The following is a 25,970-nucleotide window of genomic DNA, read 5'->3' as shown; positions in this document are numbered from 1 at the left end:
GTGGAATCTGTGTGGCAGTGTACACTGTCGCCCCATCACACATAGGCCAAATTCATTCAGGAGTAGCTTTATTGTATACTTTATGTCCGAATTATTCTTGCCCCAGTGACTACATTGTATGTCGGGGACAAACACTTTCTATGTCATGATTTCAGAAACTGAGGCTGGAAGTACGCTCTGTTCCAGGTTGCAAATCATTGATGCAGCATAATTATGAAAGCATAATAAGGATTAATGGCATGAAGGACCCGTAGCAGTTTATCATCTTTAAATGTTCCTGTGCCAAACATATTTACAACACTTCACACAAGCACCGCCCAAAAACACATTTACTACACCATGGAAATTTGCATAAGTTGTTTTATTCATAGTTGTTGTCCTTTTATATTTCTTTTTTAATCTTTTTGTCTTTTGTTGAAGTGGACATCCCGTAAAGTCAAGCCTGAAGCCCTTAGCTGAGTTGTTTGCACATCACCCTCTGAACTGAAAAGAAAGAGTAAGAGGTGGAGCGGGGCTTTCCTCCTCTTCCTCTCGCTCTCTCTGTATCTTACTTACAGTATCGCAACTCAACCTTTATTTTCATTTGTTTGAACAAAGAGTGTACCTTACAGTATATTTACACATCATACTGACTGACTGTTTAACAATTTCCACTTAGATAATGCAAGGAAGATTGAAGTTTTGAGGTTTGCTTCTTCATTTTCATATTTTTCTACAGTCTTGTTCTCCTTTGATCCATAGTGAGGTTGTCCTTGTCATCATCACCATTTCATCATCATCATTATCATCGTCATAACATCATAATCACTGTTATTGTATTGATATAACTCTTTTCAATAGATTCCTCTCTGACGACTGTACAATCGTACACAGTGTTTGACTATATATATATATATATATATATATATATATATATATATATATATATATATTTATATATATATATATATGTTTATTTTTATATTTATTTGGGAATATATTATTTAAACCTAAGAAAAGAGGAACATAAGAACATAATCCCAACGAAAATATATCAGTATCCCAAAGTAACAAAATCATGCACGCTTTGATGTATTTGTCCATAAAAACAAAGTAAAAAAAAAAAAACTTAACATAATGAATGGGATCTGCTTTATTTACAAACTGATCTTGGCACTGTTTTTGTTGTCTCTTGCTGGAAACTGGAATGATCATAAAGTAAAGTAAATACTTTTGAAAGAGTGTAACACTCTCCTGGTATTAGACGTCAGTGACCTGCTATAAAAGGCAGGTTTGAGAGACATATTCTTTTTTTAGAACACACACACAAAAAAAAAAAAAAACCCTAAAAGTAAAGAAGGGGAGACAACACTAGAGAAGGGACCAGAAACAGCTGTTGTGTAGAAAACATATTTCATTTCAGCCTTAGACTGTGGCAGTTTCCTCTTACAGGCAGAAACCATGTGACATCATGTCTACTGACAATTATTTCCCAGAAATACGAGCTATCTCTATGCCTCATCAGGTGCATTCACTGGTTCCCATAGTTAGGGTGAAAATTCAAAGGACAGCATTGATTTTGTCATTTGTCAAAATTTCCTCATGTAAAGCAGCATTAATTGACTCAGGCAAATAAAACAAAAGAGACAAAAGGAACTGAAAACCACCGGCACAGACCTACGTCTCAGTCTCAGGTTTGGCAGGCAGGTCGGGGTAGCTGTCTAGAACTTCCAGTGTTGCCTTGTCAAACAAGTGCTTGACTGTTGATTCAAAGATGTTGTGTGTGTGAGCAAATATAGAGTTGCGTGTTGTCGTGTGTGCTAGTGCGTGCGTGTTTGGGTGTGCCTGCATACTCATATTCAGTGCAAACACATTGGGTAAAGATCCCCTCTTGATGACGGCCCACGAACTCTGTTGTTTCAGTTGAAACTCTACCGTCCATCCCTGAACATCTCACCGCCTCATTTCCATATTTCTATCTTTTGCAGTTCTCTGTTGTACCTTTCCAAACAGATAAACCATCAGGCAGACAGACATGCCTTTTGTTTATCCATCCTGATGGCGGGCCAACTGCTGCCAGGCAGCCCGCTTCACCCACCCATCCCTCCACACCCAGCGTCAAGTCCTAGCACAGGCCTATATACTTCAGATTGTTCTGGATGATCACGTCCGTGACAGCGTCAAACACAAACTGGATGTTGCTGGTGTCAGTGGCACAGGTGAAGTGCGAATAGATCTCCTTGGTCTCCTTGTTGCGGTTGAGGTCCTCGAACTGCCGTTGCACGTAGACAGCTGCCTCCTCATAGGTGTTCTGACCTTTGTAGTCAGGGAAGCACACTGTCAGAGGAATGCGTTTGATCTTCTCAGCCAACAAGTCCTTCTTGTTGAGAAAGAGGATGAGCGACGTGTTGGTGAACCAATTATTGTTGCAGATGGAGTCAAACAGACGCAAGCTCTCTGCCATACGGCTCTGTAAAAGAAATAGAAAAGAAAATAGAAAATAAATCAAGGCAAGAGGACGTCATTTCACAGAGTCTATTTTGAAGCTACTGAAATCACTCATCAGACTTTATTCACACAAGCAAAATCATGTGATTTGGCAAAGCCCAAAAGTGAAAATTAGACCATTTAAGGTCAGAGATATATCTGAGGATGGAAATGAAGACAAGATGAGAGGAGGTCTAATGTCAACCAGCACGCATCACAGACATCCACTCGGCCAGTCATCCACTCAGTCTGTTATGTCAACATTAACTGAGACTCAGACATATGAAGACCTGTGCGTGAACTCTCGCAGTCCAGTCTAAAATGTCCACTACACACGTTCTCCAAGCCCAAAATTGTGGAATGATCAATCACATGGGATTTTATTATTGCGGAAACATATTGCACTGGTGTGACAATAGCTGTGAATATGCAAAATGTGAACGGATTATGTTGAGATGGGAAGAAAAACTGTTGACAGACAGGCTGTTTACACTGAGGACAGATTAGTGTAACCTTATACAGTCTCTCACAACAGAATCACGCAGCCACTGAGACTTAGACAAGGATAATACGTATACAGCACTGACTTTGTCCACCTGTTGCATAGCTTAGTATCACTACAGTATCACTATAGACGCTTATCCATTACAGTAGGCTAGAAAGTAAATATCTAAGACTTCAGTTAATGTCACTGAAGTCGGCCATGTTCTTCATACAAATCAATTACTAAGACACAGAACAATGTGACTGGTATCATTATCACACCCCAGCTTTAACAGTGCGGATATGTGGACACACAGCTAATTGTTGTTGACATGTATGCATCTGTGTGTTTCCTCACAGCTTGTGCTCATGTGATGTTGAATGTATAAGAAAAAAAAACAAGGAAAAAGAAAGTCGATCTGCTCATGACAACTGCTGGCATGTGGCGACTGGCCAGCAGCTTGTGACTGGGAGGATGTCAGATAGAAGACTGCTGTTTTAAAAAGGTTACAGAAACAACATGATGCTCTGAGCAAATCACAAGATCTGCAGAGCGCAGAAAAAGAAACAAAAAAAGATGCTGAGGGGAATAGCAAAGGATTAGACAATCGCAGTGCAGATTCAAGTAAAACCCCAGTTCTTCAGTGCTGTAAGTGAATTATTTTTAGGTAATGATGAAAATGTTACAGATATAAGAAAACAGAGCTGTATGTAATCCTACAGAGCAAACTGTGACTAGTGCAGGCTGACAGGATTATGTTAACATCCTGATGGTTTACAACAATCAAAACTGCTCTTTATTTATTTGTCATTAAACATTGGGGCTCAGTTTAAGTTGATTGCAGTAATACAGTGGGACACTTTTAATTGAAAAAGATTTTTTTTCAAAGCAGTGTGTCAAATTTGATATAGTAGCCCAAAAATAAATACATCCCTGAAGTTGTAGACGGTACAATGGATTTCATAATCACCCTGAAAATAAACTGAAATGTCTGTTGAACCACAACTACTGCAACCTCGGCACTACATGGATTTTCTCCAAACGCGCTTTTTCGTTCGTTAGGTTAGATGAGGTTTATCCACAGTGTCCTTTCTTCTCCAGTCATCTGGATGTGTTGTTACCCGATCAGACAGAAATTTAAGCTCTTCAGTATGTGTCTTCACAGACTAAGTCATGTCAAGCTGTTTGACAGTGTTCACAGCCATCTCTCTTTCCAGCGTGTCAAAACAAGGGCCCAGCTGCTAAGAGAGAATGGCAGGAGACAGCCACATGAGCCCAGGGAGCGTCTAGTCTCTTCACCTGCCACGGCCGCACTAGTACAGTGGGATTTTCTTAATGGGGAGCAGGAGGAGGGGCGGAAAGGCACCCAGAAACACTGGGTGAAAGCATGCTGACCCCCTTCTTCTGCACCCACACTTACTCACAAACAGACACTCACTGTTTCCACCCTCCTGTCAGAGTAGTCAGTGCAAAGGTGTAGACCTTCATTTACCTAAGCCTTAATGAGGAAGCTCATTCCTTGGATTCCCATAAATAAAATGTGTAATTCATTAAGGTTGATTTTAAATATCACTGGGGCGCTTTGCACCTACCCACCAAGATTATTTTTGTGTCACTGTGTTTTTCTGCTCTGCCTGAGAATCACATTATTCAGGCTACTCCCTCACTGCACTGTTTTTCTCTCTTTGTATAATTACTAATGCCTCCTGGGTTTAGTGGTGAAAAAAACAACAACAACAAACATAAACACATCACATATGTACATAATAACGGTCTTGTGCAATACTGTGTATTCACTATAAATGAAATGGGGGGAAAAAGAGACAAATAATTCAGTTCAACATGTAACCTGGGTTTGACTACAACTATAATGATAATAAGACGTACTTTATTGATCCCCTTAGGGAAATTGTGGTTGGAAATTAGAGGTCATTGTAGAGTGTTTCAATAACATTTAAGATAAACTGGAAAACATTAGTGGACAGTAAGATGTATACACATTGTTATTATCATCAACAGTGGATAATATAGGAAATCTATAAGTATAATGAATATAGATGTATTGAAATCTACGTGTATAACCTGATAAGGAAAACATTGGCAAAAGGGCAGGACGTGATTTTTCCACTTGGTGTGTCCTTGAACAGTCTCATTCCCTTTCCTGGAAAGCTCTTTTTCAAAACACCATTATGTCATGAGAAGCAATTCAATTACATGATAGTAATGTCTTTGATAACCCATTAGGCAGTTAAGATGCTGTAGCTAAGCGAGGGAGAATATTCCTGAATACATTTCGAGCCTGACACCTGCGTGTGTGTTTCTGGAGAACAGAAGATGTCAGTTCATTTCTGATGAAAAGCACACATGACATAAAAGTAGGAACCACCTTTAATTAACGTGTAATCTTCTTTCATGGGACATGTAATTAATTAATGTTTGAGAGCTTAATAAACTAATTGAAACAGCTGAAACAGATCTGACTGCTCGCTGTCTGCCTGGGCGTTTGGCTAACGCAGGCTTTCACATCCACTAACCTCATATCAAGGCTTTTCATTTTCACCTCACATACACACAGAATTCACTGCAGTTGCTCGGCCGCAGCTATTGCACATAAGACTGCGCTACGTGTACATAACGACGCGCACGCAGTACACACACAGGCACACAATAGATACACGTACACACACACACACACACACGTACACCTCAAATCTATTCTCTCCAGCGCTGCTGTTTGTTGTACACCCCCCCCCCCCCCCCCCCCCCCCCACCACCACCTCCTCTCCTCTTCTCATCCTCCCTTCCCTAGTCACAGCTCACTGTCAACAGCGCAGGATTAGGAGCATTTGACTGGCCTGTTGCTAAGCAACAGTAACCACGGCAACCGATTCATTATGAAGACAGGGATGGGACAGGGAAAATGCATCAGGGAACGGGGTTGATGGGTAAATGTTGTACTGTAATTATTGTGGAGTATTGTCTGTCTTGTGCGAGCTGATGTTGTGATGAATTTGAAGTTTCTTTCCTCTTCGTCTGCCGCTCACGTGACTTTGACGGCTTTGAAGGTTAGGATCACTGAGATGATTACTGGACACGACAAGCTACAGTATCAGCATGAAAACCTTTTCCTCTAGCGAGGTCTTGAAATGGATTTTGTGAGAATGTTTACAGGCTATTGGTTATCATCAAACACACACACGATGAATGGCTCAGAATTCTTAACGACAGTAAGACTGACAGACTTTTCATCGATCAGTAAGCTTTGCCAACTTTGGCTGTGCCATTCAGCCACTGGAGTCAGTCTTGTTTTTCATAAGACAGTTCATGGAGTTCAGCTCAGCAAAGCATTGTGTTACTATGATTTGCTGTTACTTGCATTTTAGACTAAGAAATACATGAGTCAAAGTTGCACTTGAAATTAAATTGATGAGTCACCTGTTGTCAAAATGTTGAATCAGGGACTTTGTTGCGCTAAAGCCTTGCTTCATTTTCAGTTTTATCTCACATCATCCGCTTATTGACTCAGTTGTGGTTGTGCAATGGTGGAGAATGTCTCACCAATAGATTTCTAAACTGTCGCAAGGAAGGTCTCTTAACTGGAACATTCCCATTACATTTTCCATTAACTATACATGAACTGGAGTTAAAGTCATAACACGTTGATTGTATTATTTATTACCACACAGTTCGCTGTTCATCAACTGCCCTGCAAATTTAAAAACACATGTATAAGATCCTACTTCATGAGAGAGTGTGTAAAGGTCACACATGGTTTGTGTATTGTACAACCCATTAAATGCAAAATGGATGTGAACTCTTATATAAATATATATATATATATATATATATATATATATATATATATATATATATATATATATATATTGAGGGTTCAGTTCAGGTTAATTAATTTTGTTGAAAAGTAACTCAAGGATGTGGTTTTTGTTAATATCTCTAAATCTTTTGAGTGTGCACGGTTGAATCTTTTTATCACATGCTGACTAAACAGATACACAGTATGTTCACAGTTTCTCAGAGATGTTTTGCTCTAGGTCCGTTTCCTTGATTGAAATGTGTTGCCTTGTCTTTGCTTGGCATATACTATTTTCACATTTTTTTATATATTATGCTGATGCATTATGCATTGGCTCATTTATCCTGAGAGGATTATTTTTGCCCATATATTTGCAAATGTGTCTTTTATTTCCTACAGTAGTGTAGCTCTGTTGCTGTATACAATGACTTCATTAAGTGGCAGACCTTAATCAGAACTGGTCCACAACTTCGCAGAAGCCAGTTAGGCCTTCACTGCAGTTACTGTATATTGCCCATCAGCTGGTGCGTCATGTAAAATTTGTAACCAGCACACGCACAATACACAAATACAATCACTCTTGTCTTTCGCACACTGCAGATGTATTAAGCATGTAAGGCCTAGATTATGTGTTAGGTAACAGCTGTTCCTGTCAGTTGACCGTGGTTGTGGAAGCAAACAGCTCTACGATGCAGAAACTCACTGCACAATCTTCTGTAGATGTTAAAGGAACAACTGCGACATACAGCACTTACACTCAGTCCAGTAAGATGCAGATTAGATGTTCAGTGGATGTGACATTTAGCTGTTCTGCTCTGTTATGCTGGCTGCCTGACGATCCTGTAGATTTATGAGGGTGTGGCCTGATGTCCTGCATGACCAATATTTGTTGTATACACCAGCCTCTGCTTATGAACCTGCATATGTCTTTAGTATAAATGTTCAAATACGAGTGCCATAATAAGTTTAGTGTTTCCATGTGAATGTAGGAGTACTGCACCATCACTGGCAGGCTCACAAGTATAATGATACTGATGATAATGTTTAGTTAAAATATGTGTGAATCATCGCTGTAGGTTATATTAACAAACCCTGTTAGCTGACACAGTCATGATACACTGACGCAAATTCAACTTTTAAATAGTAACATTTAACCAAGACACTAAGGTAAACTCTCACATGTATTGTAAGACAACTTACAGTGATTTGCCGCTATTTACAGTTGTGGCTTCAAATAGTAAGCCCTACAGAATGGCAATATCTTTTAGATCCTCTGAGCATTTAACCACCCACTTGAGCATCATGTATACTGAATTTTGCTTTATGTGATGTTGCTACCAGTAAGCTGCACTCAAATCCATACTCAGTGATTTGTTTTTTTGCACACTACTGTGTTTCAAATATATTTGAGCTCATTATTGATAATAAAATAGCGAACAACATTCAATCACATTAAAAATGTTAGCATCCTAATTTTTTTAAAATTTAAAGGTTTTCTTACAAAGTGCGGTGAAAGACACAGGTAGATGATGCTGGAAGTGTTATTTCCCTTGGGGGCATTGTTGATATGCAAATTTACCACAGAAACGCTTGTTTGCCAGTGACTGCCTTTTAGCAACTTGCACGGAGCAATTATCTTGGCTTTATGAGACTGTTTGCTGTCCCTTGAGCAGAAGCTATGTACTTTCATATTTGCATGTAGAACAGCTTATAGTGTATACTCGCTCGTATTCACCACATTCATATAAGAAAACTGTTTAGAAATTCTGAATTGATTCATCAGTTACATGGTCTCATCAATAATTTTGACAAGTACAGTTATTAGATGTGGCTCAATGGTTTGCGCTGTTGCCTCACAGCGAGACAGTTAGGCGATAACAACTTGTTTAGGATGTACCCCACCCCATCTTATTGCATGCTGGGATAAGCCCTAACCTCTCATCCTGAATAGACTGAAATGTTCATAAAATACAAGGATATTCTATTGGGGATTTTATATTGTTAACTTATAGATGTGTGCTCATCACAGACACCCAAGAAATGTAAGAAACGACTGTGTCTTTAAGGGTTTCATCTAAGACTACACCACAGTCAATGAATAAGCCTCTTTCCAACCATGAAAATGTCAGAATTCCTGTTGCAGAAATGCACCCAAAACTGCAATATGTAATTCATACCTCTTTGTTGCAGATGGGCAGTACAGGCTCTGCAGCAGTATGGCTGCTCTAATTTCAGGATGCTGTTCTTTCTGGTACTTTGATTCCTTGCGTTCTTCTTCCTCTCCTATCTTGGAATAATAAATGTTGTTTTTTTCTAGCACCTATGAACTCCCATTGCTACACAGTGCCTTCACAATCTGCTAATTCTCACAGGTACAGCCTCACACTTTATTCTGTGAACTCAATTAACACCATACTGCATTTTTCTCCTCAGACTTTATTTTTAACCTACACAACTAATTGATTTCATGTTCCAACCTGGAACAGTGTACACCCAGTTTTGCTGGGTATCCCACAAATTATCAAACTAGTTCAGTTACAGACACGACAATGTACTGAAGCTATTTCTAGTCAGGAATGTATTATGAAATCAAGGTGAGCGTGCACACTGCAACCTCAAAAAATGTGATCACACTTGTGAAGAAAGAGAAAATAGTTGACCCTCCATAGTTGTCCTACTCAAAAAAGGTAAAACGGTATCTATTGTTGACTTTCCATTATCAAAAAGGCTGTTAAACAAGCAGTAACTAACCAAATATTCTATAACACTCAGATAAAAAGATGGATTAGAAATTGTTCAAATTCCACAAGCATGAATAAAAGATAACAAACCCTGGCAACTCTCTTCATTCATTCAAAATGGCTTTGTTTGTTATGACATTAAAGCAGAATGAATGTAGTTCACCCATTTAAGTAAGTCTACTGCCGCCCATGGCTAAAGAACTTTGGATGAGGACTAATAATTAATAACCAATCAAATGTGGTAAGTTTTTTCACATATTTGAAAAACAGAGTGAACAGAACGTATAGTTTAGGAAGCGGCTTGTCTGAAAACGACCACAACCAACCAAAGTTGACATGACATGTATTCAAGCTACGGCAATTAAATGACGGTAGTATTACTGCGACAGGATCATTCCAATAATTCTAGCACAAACAACTGTTGCCTTAGTAATCATCAAGCACCATTTCCAGAAATGATTTTTGGAAAGTACCCACATCAAACAGCAGTTATCTTAAAAGATTTTGTAGCAAACAAGAAACAAGAGGAAAAAAAAACTGTAATCCCTGTAGCTGTGTAACCACAACTTGGTTATTGTATTGTAGACGGGGATGTACAGAGAGGAAGTGATACTGTCGAAAAGGTTGATTTCTCTATGGTTCTCATAACAGTTCAATTATTTGAAACACATAGTGTATAGGTTGCATTAATATCTCACAGAATCTTACCCATCTTGCATGGTAAAAAGTATAATTATAAAATTGTTGAATGTAACTGTAAAGTTAATATATGCTGCTGCATTCAACCAGGAGTTTGTGCTCAAGTGTGTCGATGTTTTGCCCTTCACCGTGTGTCTTACCGTCTGGTTGTCCTCGTAGAGTTTGAGGTCATAGCCACTTAGCTCGACACAGAAAATGATTGCAGTCACACCCTCGAAACAGTGGATCCACTTCTTTCTCTCCGAACGCTGTCCACCCACGTCCACCATCTTGAAGGTGAGCTCCTTGAAGGTGAACTTGTTCTCTACAATGCCAGTTGTCATGTCACGGGATCGTAGGATGTCCTCTACGGTGGGGATGTACTCGGGTGCAGAGATGCGGTCCAGGTCATTCAGATAGTAGGCAGTGTTGTCCTCTAAGTGATACTCATTGGATCGTTGAAAGCACTCCTGCACCCCTGAGTCGGCCCACAGACGTTTCATGACCCCCAGCAGCTCTGGAGTGATCTCCCCTTTGCTCTCGGCTGGTCCTGTGAGGGCAAAGAGTTGCACGGCGTCGTAGGCGCGATCAGGATTATGGAAGTCGATCTTGAGGGTGGTAAGGGCACGGATGATGCGGGTGAGCGAGTCAATGGCATTGTACAAGATGAGTGGCTTGTACTCCTTGCAGGCCTCTAAGTTGAAGCCTCCACTGTGGATGATTTTCATCTGTTTAACAATGGTGCTTTTGCCAGAGTTGCTTGTGCCCAGCAACAGTAGCTTGATCTCACGCCGCTGCCTTTGACTCTCTGAGCGCAGGTGGCGATCGATTCGCCGTGAGCGCCGAGCCGCTTCCTTCTCCTCCGAGCTTTGTCGGCATCCCATGGTCCTCCACCACGTGGTGAGCACAAAGGAACTCGTGCTGCTGCTTGATGGAAAAGCAAATTATGATGAAGATGTGACTGAAAAGGAGCTGTTGGAAGCGTCTGAGAGGGTTTTTACTACTACTTTAGCAATAGACAGGAAAGCCACCATACAGGGGAGTGACTCAGGAGTGTTTCATACTTTTAGTTCTGGGGCAGCCTGTGAGTTCTGTGTGGGCAGAACCCAGACTGGTGGGATGCCCACACAGTGCGTGGCACTGAGGTTGGACTGCCTGCTGAAGCCTAGGGAGCAGGAGATCATAGCAGGGGCCCCCTCTGAGGAGTAGCTCTGGAGAACGTCTGGGAAACAATCAACGTATGTCAGTAGAGAAAGTGTTCAGACTTGATGTGTGCGAACAGCAAAACCCCCTCACTCTCCCACATGGCTCTTGTGGTGCGTTGCCCTTGTTTGGCTTCTGCAACCATCCATCTCAGTTCGCTATTTGGCCTGTTTCGCTTGATCTTCCTGATAAAATCTTTTCTGTGGTTCGTGATATTTCTCCCCCGACAAATGAAGACCTTCAAGTCTGCCAACACATAAAACAGAGAAGGGACATGAATAATAGGTTGGACACAAATAGGAGCACTTTCATCAATATTTTTCCCATCATTAATACACCTTTTAAAAGAATGGTTAGTAGTAGAACATGTTGGAAAATATGTTTGTCCATGTTCGCTTCGTGCATGAGAAGAGAAGATTAGTATCGCTGGCGCAGTGTGTATAGTTGGGCTACAGTAGAGCAACAGGGTAGTTAACTTATTTTAGAATACAGACAGGAGTGAAGGGGAAATGGCTAGGCACCTTTCTAGAGCTCACTAATTAACATATATACTGTTTGGTTAAACATAGCATAAACAAATATTTAAAAATGACACAATGAGTGGTTTCAGAGGGTTCACCAACTGAAACTAGCAGCCCTCATAGATGGAGGCACTCCGCACGGAGATGTCAAGATGTGTCTTAACTAGTGAGTTTCATCTTATCTTATATTAGAAAAGCCATTTCCTTTTAACTCTGGTCTATATGCTGGGTTAACCATCTCCTGGCTCCATGCCACTACTTCACACACTGCTGAACTAATTCATAAACAAAAAGTGAGCACACAAAAAATATATACAATATTTTACCTCTCATCAACAAATGGAAACCGAGTGAAGGCACATAACAGCTATGCTAAGCTGCGCACTTCCCATTCCACATTGCCATGCTACCCTTTTTCTGTGTACACTACCTCTTCAGATTTCTGCTCTTAACAGTCACACATCCCGACTCTCTCGATCTGCAGTCTTGTGTTACCATAGACTCTGAGCCAAAGTAGATCTCAGCTGACCACGCCTACCCATTTAACACTACCACACACACATAGAGACCCATTATATACACAATTGAGGTCAAACACATGCACAGAAACAGGCTGAGAAAAATAAACTCTACTATTGAAGGGAAAGCCATAGTTTGGTTTGAGGATAAACACGGTAAATGCATTCCCTTGTGACCAGTAGCATCCTCTGCTATTCACTCCCAGCACCTCTGACTGTCCTCTTTTCAATCTGCTGTACTTTCAGAGCTGTTCAGGAAAATGACATCAGGTGAAATGCTTATTTACTTTCACAGTGGAAAAGAACAAGCTCAGGCCAGCAGGTACCTCTCATGCTTTCAGAGTGCTGTAAAGCCCGGTCTCGTTGCCCTGACATCATTGTTGTTATCCTTCAGATACACTGTGATCAGAAACAATACAAATTCTTTTTCATTCTGCTCCTGCTTTGATATCGTAGCTGTGAGAAAGCAGCATATGTAGTTTGATAAAACAAATGCTGAATTAAGACGTTTGTGGACATAGCTTCAAATAAAAAAAACTAAGGTGTGTTCTAATTTGAAGTGGTGAAGGCCTTTGGAGATTTTGTGATAAATAAATGCCCAGTGAAACAGGCTGCATGCTATTGGCTGAGTAACGAATGTGAAATCATTCTGTGGCCTAGTTTTGTTGGCGAAACTATACTCTGCAGACCTGTCAGATAGATAAGGAAAGCGAGAGAGCATTTTTCTCAGAGCTCGGTGAGTGAGGTCCACCCTTCAAAAGACTGTGAGGCCAAACAGAGCAGAACAAAGCCATAGCAAAGCATCACAACACATACAAAGTAGAGAACATTGTTTCCTGGCTTCCGGCACCTGGCTACGCCGTGAAAATGGCAAAGCCAGCCAAACTGGTTAATGCACATCACTGATTCTGAGAGCCTGCAGAACACATTTCAGCTGCATGAGAAGTATTTTCAGTTTGCTATTTTAGAAATAGCTAGAACTTGCATTTCAGCATTTTTTAAAGTTATACCACTTTATATAATTGCAGAGGATGTTGTGTGCAGGGACTGTAAATCAATACAATACATTTTTATTAATATATTCCTTAATGCGTTACACAGTGACAGAGTGCTCTGTTGCTTACCTACATTATGACAGTCGCAGTGTAACACAGCTAATAAGAAACCGCCTACAAGATGACAGGATGCTTTCTCTTTGTGTCAAATTATTGCCGTACATTTTGATTTTACCTTCTGTTGCCTAACTTTAATCGATCTACCTATGCCCATTTTCACATTGTTGGCTCTCAAAAAACAGGTGTGTCACTTTAAGAGTGAGTTAGTGGAGGCAAGAACCATGGGGGGCCACAGAGGGAGGCCAGCATCTCGATTTATGATGACAGCTGAAGTAATGTGATAGTCAAATAAGCCCGGTCACTCTCAAGCATTTCCTTCTCTGCTCTTGCTGCACATCAGCTCTCCCTCCATGACTCTTTCAGATGCTTATGTCCTGTTATTAATTTGCCATACTGCAAATAATTACATGTGATCGCAGTGCATTTTTGTCACATCATGTTCTCTACTTTTCTTTTGCAGTTGTTAAATGAAAATTAGCATCATTCCACATTAGACTGAGTGGGGAGTTTATTAGTCTATTCCTTCCGTTTGTCAAAAGAAAGATGCAGACCTACAGATCCCAGGCAATGCGTGACTACATTACAAACAGTGATTATAAAAAGCAAAGCTCTAATGAAGCTCTGATAAAGTGCTCAGGAAATCAGTTATTGAGTTTCATAATAGGTGTATTCATATCAAAAACACAAGTTAAAAAGAGGAAATGAAACTGACTGTAAACCGTCATCTGTTCTTAGCCACAAAGACTGAGTGAACACATCACCAGGTAAAGGGTGACAATGAACACAATGCTGCAGGTCAGTATTATAACTTGGACCAATTGTATCTCATAGCAGCTGTTTTGAAGACCTATAAAAGCATGATAAATCTAGTAGGTGTTGGTTTAAAATCAGTGTAATCATGCTAATAAAGACAAACTGAAGGCGACTCTGGCACAATGGCGTAAGCGGAGTCCTGCGGTGCTCTGTTGATATAAGAGATATGGAAGAAAATATATTATGATCATGAATGAAAACCAAAAGTGTGCAGGGTTAGATGTGCAGGTGTGCTTCTAGTCATACTGTAATGCTTTATGAATGAGGCATGCAGGTGTGTGTGTGTGTGTCAGCTGACTTGCATTTCAAGAGGGATCGGATATGGTGTTCCAGTGAGAATAAACAGGTGGCAGGAAGATTACAGCGGTTCACAACCTCTGCAAGTCAGTCATAAATAACTGTTGTCTTCATCATTTATGAACCAATTCACCAGAACCCACTTCCTTCAAAACTAACCAAAGCAAGAAAATAACCCATTCATCACACCTAAAGGATTTCTAAGCAGCGACCTGAGGCTTTGCTCCTCCTGAGGGAAAGTGAAAAATACTAAACTCTGTGTCATCGTCTCTCCTGCATTTTCACAACAGGCCTCGCTTTGTGTAATAGACGTATCGTTACATAAATAGAATAAAAAGAGCAGTGTTATCTCTGTCTTTCTGAGGGATGTAGGCATTACATAAAGGAGGAAACTATAGAAAAACAACAGCTCACATGCCTCATGATCAGCTGCACAGTGCGTGCGCTTTCCTCATCCAGAGGCAGTTGTTTCAGTGGCCAGAAGACTGCTTCTTGCTTCCTCCTGATTGCCTGACAAAAAGAGTTTACTGAAAGATGGGTCAATGTCCATATACAGTATCAGAGTCTTCCTGGAACCTAACAGAGTGATTTTTATGACAATATCCAAAAGCCAAAGAGAGAAACAGTAGCTAATCCCTAGATCTCTACTAAGCCCTGCTATTGTGTCAAGATTAAGCAGCTAAGAGTGAAACCTTTGGGCTGTGTCGGACATTTATGAGCTCTGTGTCGAACAGCCATATGCAGGTTGCATTGTGTAGATGAAATGCAAACTGTTTATGTGTATGGAAAGATATTTTTAGTGTATGTGATGCCAGAGAGGCAGAGAATAGGCAATGGGGTTGTGAGATGATCAGTGTGCTTACCTCACGTACTGTGGAAGAAACACTTTTGAGTGTATGGTATGGAGAGAAGTCAGAAGAGGCCCGCAGTCGGACCAAAAACTAAATGTTGTAATGCTGTAATTGCCAAATGAAGGCCTACGTATATAACAGGCAATCTGGTAAACGGATGTTCAACTCATGGACATTAATATATCTGTGCAAGAAAATAAAAATTCAACTGTGCTACTTGGTTGGTCATTGACAAAAATCACAATGCAGAGGTTGTAATCACTGGAGCTTTTTAGCGTTTGGTCTGTGGCAGACATGTTTTAGCAGCTCCTTCCTTTTTTATATAACACACCTTATAGTGACCATTCCCATGACTTCCAGTTTTCGTTTCGCAAAAGCATTGTTTCTTGCTCTGTGACGCGTTACTCAAACAATAAATGGAACCAACATTCGATTCACCTGCAGTTAATTCTACTTATTGTTTAAGTTAAAACAACAAGACATCTGTCATAAAATAGACTTTAGATGGAGCCATTAACATCCAGAATGAATGTAAATAGATCAACGACAAGGAAATCTGCTTTTTAGCATTTAAAGAAGCAAAAAGTCTGGTTTTGATTGAAGACATGAGGCTTCAATCTTTGTGGCTGATGGGCTGCCCATGACTCAAATTAAGTCATTAAAGCTCAAACTCACTTTTAGCTACTACTACTACTGCTGCTGCATCTTACATTTATATCCAAAGCAATCTGAAAGATATTGAACTAATACATAATAGATACGTTACAGACAGCACCACTAACAAATCACCTGGGAGCAATACAAGCAATTATATAACCCAATCCTAATTTGTCTTATGAAAGTGCTATTTAATCACTTGTTTTGTGTGAACTAATTTATCCCAATTGCTTTCTGTTTAGGTGTCCTGAATCACAATATGGCCGAGAGGAATCTTAATATTAAATCAGTTCTGCCAGAGCTACTGTAAAAGCACAATGGACACGTTGGCGCTGTGGCGAGGTTTCCAGGAATTCTTGCATCCAGCAGTTGATACTGTACACGATAGGAATCTTGAAGAAGATAAGAACTGGCTACTTGATTGATTATCATCGTAACCTTTCAAAATCCTTTTGCCATCCTAAACCACAAATGATCGATCTATTGTGTGCCTGACAATATTTGTATCACCCACTATTTACTGTATGCCTGTATGTCATAGAAACCAGACTCAGGTAATGGCATTTTGAACTGATTAGCGGTAGTAGCAAACAGAGTGGGTGTTTTGTTCCTTTTCCACAGGCCATAGACAGAAACTGAGATTGACTTGATTTGACAAATGGCTCTTTACTGTAATCAGTATTGAGTATGTAAAGTGAAGCAGTAAATTCAACACATAAGTCCAGCTCTACAAAGCAGATCGTGTTTATGAAGCAATTTCTGATTTGCCAAAGCACACAGTGCAGCTGGCAGTTGTAAGTGGTCTGATCTGCAGGGCTCTACACTGCAACAGGCTGGTTAGCTGCAGCACAAACGTTGTTGGAAATTGGGACAAAAATCAGAAAGTCAATTTCATGCTTTGCTGCAGAATGATAGATCAATGTCACCCCAATGTCAGTTGCTCACACGGTGGATAGCACTGTATCATGGGATTCTGCTGAAAAATAAAATAACATAACAACCAAAATGCACGTCTCAGTGCAAATTAAATGAGATACCCTAACCTAGAAGGCATGGTTCTCTGTGTGATGAGTCAGAGGTTTGTGGTCGCACCATCCTACGTCAGAATCATATAGGTCGCAGGCAAGGTGATCTTCAGCATTGTGTGTTTGGGATTTCTCTGCAAGAGCACTCATGGAAGGAGGTGCCTGTAGCCTCTAAATACAGAGAGCACCTTTGCTTCAAACTCATAGCGTGTGATTTTTTTCTAATGCTTTGCCTAGCAGTCTTGCCACAAATTCAACTCATATATGTGGTTACATTTACAACTGTTCTGTGTACCTTAATAGTAGATGCTGAGACAGTATGCAACTTTTGTGCAGTGCAAAGATATTTGCTTCTAAATGATTTTCAGGCTTGCACCTCTAACTAGTCAGAGAGTTTCATTTATGTCTAATAGAGAGTTTGGGAGCATTCTTATTTATTGCAGTCTCATAACGATGACTACCTGAAGCGCTGGGCATAGCATGTTGGAGGGCAGTGAGGGAGGGCAGTGCAGTGCAAAGTGGAATAATGTCAATCCTCATGCTAATGCTATCCTAGGTTGCATTTTGTATCATTTTAAACCTGTATTCATATTTTAGAGGTGAATCACGCAGTAAAATGTAGGTTTGTTGAATTTGAACTGTCATTCTTCTCAGCAGCTTCACAAATATTTCAAGCCTCTTTTAAGTGAATTGTTTTGGCTATAAATGATTATAAAGATGTTTTGAAATGGGAGAAACACAATGAATGCTAATGTTTCTCCGTGTCTGGTGGATTTATAACTATAACTTATTAGTAATAACAATTTAATTTGGAAATTTTTTGTGTTCCCTAGAAACAAAATTACAATATTACAATCAAACATTATTTTCAACTGAAAGCTCTCTTAGCTTAGGGCGTCTATAATATGCATGAAAGCATATCATACAGTAATTGCTTTTTACAGTAATTTACATGAATCAACCTATTCACCATCTGTAAGTTGCTAAATCTAATATATGCTAGTAAACTGAATCTCTATGTATAAGATAGTTTGTTCATTTCGCTTTCTGACATGTTGTCTTGAATGCCGACTTCAGAGAAAGATGCCTGTATACTGTCCACATGTGAGGGCACTACTCATTCTTAATGGAAAACAACGATGGGCACTGTTCTCCTTTCTGCTCCCCCAAAACAGTGAGCTGTGTACAGGGTGGAGACAGGGCGGGGGGAGGGGGGAGGCTTCTGTATGCTAGATGCTTTTTCGTGATAATGCTCTATTTAACGTTCCTGATCTAAGTGGCTGTGTTCCCCCTTCTCCACTCCAGTGGGTCACACTGAGTCACAAGGCCAGCCAGTGATGACAATGGCATGTTTGTGCACAGGCTGAGCTATGAGAAAGGCTGTCTGATGTGAAGGGATAAGATGGCACAAGGTGGCCACTAGAGTCTCATGCGCACGTGTGTGCACTCAGGAAATTGTCTGTTTTATCTGTGCTGCTGATGTGTACATTTAATGGAAGAATTTCTCTCAATGTAGTGTGTATATAATGCAGAGCACAACAATGGAAACCAATCTTTATCTTTATTCAGACACTCACTACGCCATAATGCTCATTTGGGTCAAGACAGATAATGTAAACGCTCTGTGCAACAGAAGGAAATTGTGGGTAGCACATGCATTTAGGCTTGTACAACCCATAGACATTATCTGCAGTTGAAGATTTGATAACTGGAACAGAAAAACCCCAAAGCTGCAGCAGATGCAACAGCGTGCTGATCAAGTACAACCCTCGTGCTCAGCGCTAGAAGTTTAGATTCTATATGCTTAGTAATACGTGACATTTAATAATAAAGACTAGACCCTGCACAGACTTAGAGAAAATGTTTAAAATAATCTCCCAAAAACTAGTCAAATTAAATCAATTCTTGCTGTAATGCCCAGCAGATAAAGATGGCAGCATAAGGTTGATGGTAGAAGTAGAAAGGAGGGAAGCCGGTGGACTGTAGAGGTTCGTGACATTCAGCAGCAACTTCACTCCACTTACAGGTCTTTTCTTAGAAAAGCACACCCTCATTGAAACAAGCCAACTGTTCTGCTACAAACTTTACTTTGGCCATTTTCCAGAAAGCCTGAATGCAATATAATGTACTATATGTGGATCTACGCTTGCATACACACACACATTTCTTTCAGTACAAATCAACATCTCTCACCAGTGGGTAGCAGGCCATAGCACTCCCCCATCATCGCCCCTCCCTGTCCACCACCTCCTTGTTGTCATATGACCACTGTTGTGTGTGCGCAGTGGAACACAAAGTTGCTCTGTTGGTCCCCTTTGCTCTGCCCTCTCAGATTTGAGTGCTGCAAGTAAGGACCTCTCACTCGCTGGCCTCAGGAAAACAGACAGGCCCCTGTATGTGACTACCAGCAAAGATTAGAAAGGAGGCAAAGAGAACGAGACAGATGGACTGCGGTGATGTTGGTTTATGTATCACCAAGAGATAACTTAATCCTCACTCATTCACACAGCTCCGCCCTTAGATTTTGTTCAATACACTGAGAGACTTCCTCAATGATGCCTTGCTGTTAAGTAATTTATCAGTGTACATCAGCACCAAAAAGGGAAATGGCTGCCAAAGGCAGGCGTTTGTGTGAAGATGACACTTTGTCCCAGTACCTGGTTTGGATGAAAGACTCAAAACAAACACAAGTGCTGAGCCAGCTGAATCTGAGCAATGCCCTGTCTGAACGTACCGAGTGACAAAGCAAGTGACAGACATGGATTTTAGGGTCTCATACTTCTTCTTTGTTTTTTTAGAAGATATTTCATGGCTTCTGCATGATATTAAAGATACATTTTCATGTAATTATCACGTCCACTAAAGGAAAAGACTTGTGTGATAATTCTGCTGCTTCACCTCCAGGAAATAAATGACATCTTAGATTAATCATTTTATTAAGTAGACTGCCGAGGGGACTACATTCAGCTCCCATGGTACTTCAGTGTAATAGAGCTGACTTTAATTGTTCAAGTCGGCAGTGTGCTCACCAACAAGGTTAAAGATGACTAAAAGTGTATCGGACAGTGACACTGGCCTTCTTGATGCAAGCGCTGTTACCCCAACTGCCACTGTCAATTTAAAACCTAGTTTGTCTCAACCAGACGATGTAGCAGTAACAAAAGAGGTGGAAGGAGGTCGACTCAGCATAGGTTTTGTCACTGCGCTTCTTTTTATAAGCATAAATGTTACTTGAGCTAGAACATACTAATTCAGCAAAAAGAGAAGAAAACATTAACTGTGGGAACCGGACGAGACTTAATGTGATGTGTGTTCAGCTTATTTAAGAATTAAAGTTTGCGTACTTTGCAGTTGAAGTTGTTTGGCTTAACAGAATCACTTAATCAAATTCAAGGCGGTTGTTTTCTTCCATATTTTACATATTTCAGTATGTGTGTTTGTATGTGAAATTTAGTGAAGGCCCATTAAGTCAGCATGTGATTAGCCTTTATACGTATTTCACACTGTACCACACCATTCATCATTTTAAAGGTAATGCCATTCATGGCCTCTGACGTATTTTTGTATATTGTTTTTTTATATATATAAATCAAATGAAACAATGAATCAGATGTTAGTGCAGCTTTTGTCACAGTAGAAGTGTCCTTGGTTTGTTGTCGCCTGAAAGTTACCAACCACTAAATGATCCTGTAGTAGTTGATATTGAGAGAAGACGAAAATCAGGACTGAAAGAAATATTCATCAAAGACGGTCTGAATTGTGCGTGAGGGGCATTGGCAGTTGTGGTTGCAAACTGCTGTTTGCATGTAAAACATTTATTGACGTGTCTGTGTTTCTGATTCAGGTCGTGATATTACAGCACGCAGAGTTTTTAGTTTTTATCTCTCAATAACTGATACAGCAGCAACTGGTCATACATCTTCTTCTGAGATTGAATCGTGAAGAACTCAAAAACTCACCCCGAGCATTAAGCAAAGTAACGTTTTTTTATTTTTTTCCAGTTCTAACACCATGAAATTTTTGTGTTACAGTAAGAGATACAAATTAATTTAATGTATTTATTTAAAACACGATAGTTAATGCATTTTCGCTAGTGGTGAGTCTCATGCTTAAAAAATACAGCTGGCATGGCACAAAAACAAGAGTAAATTCAACTCGCAGCCACCCATAAAGGCTTGTCCCAATCTGTCAGCATTACACTATGACAGCGATCAATATTCTGATCCACTTATTGCTTTTTCTTACAAACCTCTAATCAAGCAACATGACAGAGGGTCCAGCAACAGGATCAATCTAATATTCCTGATCCACTGTGGTATCAGCGCTGCTTGAGAGATAAAAACATGGTGGAATTTATCCACCATCTTTGCATTGATTCACAGATGTCTGAGGGCCTCGGCGTGAGCAGCTGTCACAGACACAGCCAGCATTTTTTTTTTTTTTTTGTGTGTGTGTAACGTGCTCATAAAAGTGCTTTTGTTCAACCGCCACAAAATGATCACTTTTTCATCCAATCTGCTCCAAATCTCCTTCCATCCTTCTCTCTCTCTTGCTCTCTACTGCATCAACCTCCGCCCCTCTGCCCCCCACGTACCCCCACCCAGCCCCTCGACCCCTCCCTGCATTGCTTCTGTCTCTTTCTCTCTCAAGCATGTAACACAAACACACACACAGTGCACATAAATGCACATGCTCATGCCCAACACCAACATACAGTAATGCTTTGTTAAAAATACCGTTAAGACTGAAAATGTCACAAATCGTCCTGTTTTGCCTGGTGAACACTCTCCACTCTCTCCCATTTTCCTCCTTCACCACTAAGGTTTCCGTTCATAAACACACAGCTAGGCACAAATGAACCAAATAAATCCCAGCTGCAGATTATTAATCAGTGTCAATCTAAATACTGCCCTGCACATCACCAGATAGCAAGCTCCAGTGGCAAATCTCACAGTGTTCCTGTGCTGCTGTTGGGCCACAGTTTGCCCGCTTCTCCCAGTGCCCGCAGAACCAGACCCCGCAGGATTTGTACACCTCCCACTGCACATTCTTATTCAATGTGTCGTACAGCCAGCTGTTAGCACTGATCACCTGATTGTGTGTGTGTGTGTGATGCTTTGTCTCTCATTTCCCCTCTTTCTATTTCCATTCTATTTCATAGCTTATGGCCTGAACAGAGCTTAGAGGCATACATGCATGCAAGCACACACACGCATACTCGTACACAGATGTCTTTGATGCATCCTCCTCTTGTCCTACATACAGTAATTACACAAACTAAGCAGTTGCCATTCTATACGAATTGAATTGAGGATGCTCTGGGGAGATGATGAGTCAAATTGCAAGCATAAGATAGCTGCGTCCGTTGACACTGAGCTAGCAGGGTGGAGGAGGGGACCGGACAGACTGCCTGCCTTGGTACCATCTACCAACATCACCTTCCCCATTTTATCATGAAAACACACTTGTCCTCCACACAATGGCTATAATCTAACTGAATCTTGTTCCTCCTGTGTGCTTAAAACAGGCCAGTTACACAGTGATTTAAAAATTAAAATTAAAAAGCTGTGAGTGTAGTCAGGCTTACCGTGTTCACAAGCCAGCATCCATTTACAAGAGATACTGCAGACAAGCCCATGCAGGGAGAGAAAGGCTATATGAAATCCACCCTTAGTCCTGCTGCTTCATCTTCAAATCTTCCCCATGTTCACAGAGTCTCTCTCTCTCTCTCACACACACACACACACACACTCACACACACATATCTCTCCCTCTGTTATTCAGCACCCCTCTTTCTCTGTTTTATTAACGTCTGTGTCCTATATCCTCTTGTGTTTGCTCCAAGGCAGTTGAGACACTGCAGCGATGGGGGTGGAGGGCGTGTATATATGTGTGCGTGTGTTTGAGTGTGTCAGAGGCAGAGAGGCAGAGAGAGGGAGTGCAGGACAGAAATGGAGGGAGGAGTCAGCAGGGATAGAGAGAGGAGGGGGAAATGGTCAGGATTAAAACATGAGAGTAACTGAGGGAGAGGGAGAGAAAACAGGCTTTGACGGGGTAGATCCAGTATCTTTATTTCATGCTCTAACAATAAAATATACATTAACCGTTAAGGAATCTGAGCCCTGCTGGCTAGAACGGAGGTGATACAGTGTGGATCTGTGGTTTTTGTGAGGTTTTCTGTGCTTGCTGACAGGTCAGCAGCAGGATTGGTTGTGATTTCATTGATGACAGAAAAAAAAACATACAAGATAGGGAGAGAGAGAGAGAGGAGGAGGAGGGGACCAGAGAGAAGAGAAGAGGAAGGGAGGGGAGAAATGACGACAAAGGAATGGGAGGGGGATTGGACGATGGTGTAATGTGCTGTTTCCGTGCCAACTGTTTCTGTGACAGTGGGACCTCTTCCTTTATTGCTATTGGCTATAACCAAGAATTGATAGAGACTTGGGCAAATGAGGCAGCATGCAACGGGGTGTGAAAGGTTGCTTCGTTTCATATCGTTTCTTCCACCTATTGCTAATCAATGGGGACAACGACAGCGGCAAAAAATAAATAATACGTTTTGCATGACAGCAGCTAAACAGAACACAAGCACGAACAGAGAGGAGCGTAATGATGGCAGCGCCTGAGCATCAGAATTATTGCTTTGTCATCATGGATGCCACCAATGTGTAAAAAGACTCCTCCCTTCCTCCTAACACACACAGACACACACAAACATACACTGGCTAGCAGGGGGGAAAAAAAACAAGATCAGGTTGCTCAGGGTGTGTAGTGTAATGCAATTGCCTGGACACTAACCCTGGTGTCATGAACTGTGAGATAATTAATCAGCTATAGGCCAGCACAAGTGCACATCTGGTGTGGGTGAGAAACTCTGCCACTCCCTGACCTTTCATCTGGCTGTTTTAATCCAGTCTCACAAGCAGGTGGTGTGCTGACCTCATTCTTTCTCCTTGTCACTTTCTCCCTCACTCTTTGTCCCTATTCAACATAAAGTATATCACTGATTACCCTAAACAGCAGCTCAGTCATATCACTGAGTCACTTCCTGTTTAGCTGCCATTTTATACTGCAGAAAAAGTATTTTCTCTTAGTGTCAGGGAACTTCTCAAAAGTGAGTAACAGAAACCACAAACACCAGTATAATAACGCACCATAAGTCAGGTGCACAAAACTGATACCTGCCACCAAAGCCACAAAGCCTCCTTTCTGGGATTTATCTGTCTCCATCAATCAAGTTCAAATGTATTTGCAACTTTAAAAGCCTTTACAGTACACAGAAGACAACACGTACAGAAAGTGACTGTTCACACAAGATGTCCCATTTAAACTACTTTAGTGCTTTCACTTCACTTCAGTTGCTCTTATTGACGTTCCAGGCCATGTCACTGATGTGCCAAACTTCCAGATGTGATGCAAACATTAACTTCATGTGTGTTTTGACATATTTTAATTACTATTATATCATTATATCATATTATAATATAGAATGACTTTACATGACTAGAAGCTTTTTAAACAGCTATCCTCAAAACTGAGACACTCCTGGAAACCTTGCAGCATTACGTAACATACTCACATAATCATTTGGACTTCACCTTTAATTTCAATCTTTATTTTGAGTTAAAAACATACGTTTTAACATTCAGTGAGCATTATCCATGCCTTCATCTTCTTACATTTATACTACTATCATTCCTATCAGATTCCCTTTCATGTTTGCAAAACTGCAGCAGCAAGCCTTCACCAAATAAAGAACAAAGAATCGACTCCCATTAGGCAGCTCGACACTGGTTAGTTGCAGCCTGTTAGTTTAAAAATTGATTTCCAAGATTTCACTACTAAAGCACAGCAGGGATAGTCTCCCAGCTAAACATCAGGCTTAACGCTACATGAACTGGAGCACAGCCCAGTCCTCTGAGGGAACTTGGTTGGTAACCGCTCCCACAAGATCCAGCTGGGGAAGCTAGAGCTGCAAGCCCTTTTAAAACATGTTCTTTTTAATGAACTTGTTCTACTTATTAGTGGACTGATTTGTTTGATTTGTAAATCACTGCACTGACATCCCCTTGTTTTCTCTCTTTTCTTTCCCAAGATTTCCCAAGTTCTCTGCCAGTGCCTTATGACTCTTCTGTCTTACCTTCAGCATTTTTCCATCCCTATCATTCTCCATAGCCCTAACTATCCCTTTTTGTCTCTCCCAGATTGTCTCTCTGCCTCTCCCAGCTTCCTGTCTCCCTAATCCCTAATCCTGTAGAAATCGGTCAGGCAGAATGAGCCAGCTTTGATCAGGCTCTCATATCAGGCGTGCTAACAGTGTCAGCACACCCGGATCCCACAGAACCCTGGAGCCCAAGGGGAGAGCTTCAAACAGGCGTTCACCCCCTGACTCTGCTTGAGAGGAAGAGGAAAGGGAGGTTGCAGAGTTCCTGTCTAAGCTGCCAGATACAGACTCTGACAGCAACAGTCTCCCTTTTATTAAACTTAACTTGCACCTTGACTTTGCTGTTGGATAGTCTTTTCCGGGTGGAGTGAACTTGCTGTGGGAACAGAGATCAGCAGGCAATGTGACTGAGAACAGTGCACAATGCATAGATGTGAAAGTCACTTCTGCTCTTTTCTGTAATGTTCTTGACAGAGAGCATGGAATCTGTATCACGGGTATTTTGTTGTTGTGAAGCATGGCCAGGAATAATACCTATCTGAGTGGGAGGCATGTCACAAAACACCTGGTGACCGTGTATTACAATGCATCATGCAGGAAAATTAGCCTTCTTTAAAGGTCAG

At 40.9% G+C, this 25,970-nt stretch overlaps 1 protein-coding gene across 2 annotated transcripts; it reads right to left on the bottom strand.

Moving 5' to 3' along the window:
* Positions 1-966: 966 nt before the first annotated feature.
* Positions 967-23,069, bottom strand: gnaz (guanine nucleotide binding protein (G protein), alpha z polypeptide). Of its 2 annotated transcripts, none has more exons than XM_026340216.1 (3): positions 22,771-23,069; positions 10,345-11,632; positions 967-2,449 (listed from the first exon to the last, which is right to left on the bottom strand). In XM_026340216.1, exons 2-3 carry the CDS (start codon positions 11,065-11,067, stop codon positions 2,105-2,107), a joined length of 1,068 nt encoding a protein of 355 aa, XP_026196001.1. In that variant the 5' UTR covers positions 11,068-11,632; positions 22,771-23,069; the 3' UTR covers positions 967-2,104. The 2 variants fall into 2 exon arrangements, with proteins under 2 accessions (XP_026196001.1, XP_026196002.1); XM_026340217.1 differs by lacking the exon at positions 22,771-23,069 and adding an exon at positions 12,234-12,324.
* Between the last annotated feature and the right edge of the window lie 2,901 nt (positions 23,070-25,970).

This window comes from Anabas testudineus, chromosome 22 (assembly GCF_900324465.2).
Source record: "Anabas testudineus chromosome 22, fAnaTes1.2, whole genome shotgun sequence".
NCBI classification, from domain to species: domain Eukaryota; kingdom Metazoa; phylum Chordata; class Actinopteri; order Anabantiformes; family Anabantidae; genus Anabas; species Anabas testudineus.
Note: the sequence above shows the minus strand (reverse complement) of the source record. Positions and strands in the feature narration are given on the sequence as shown.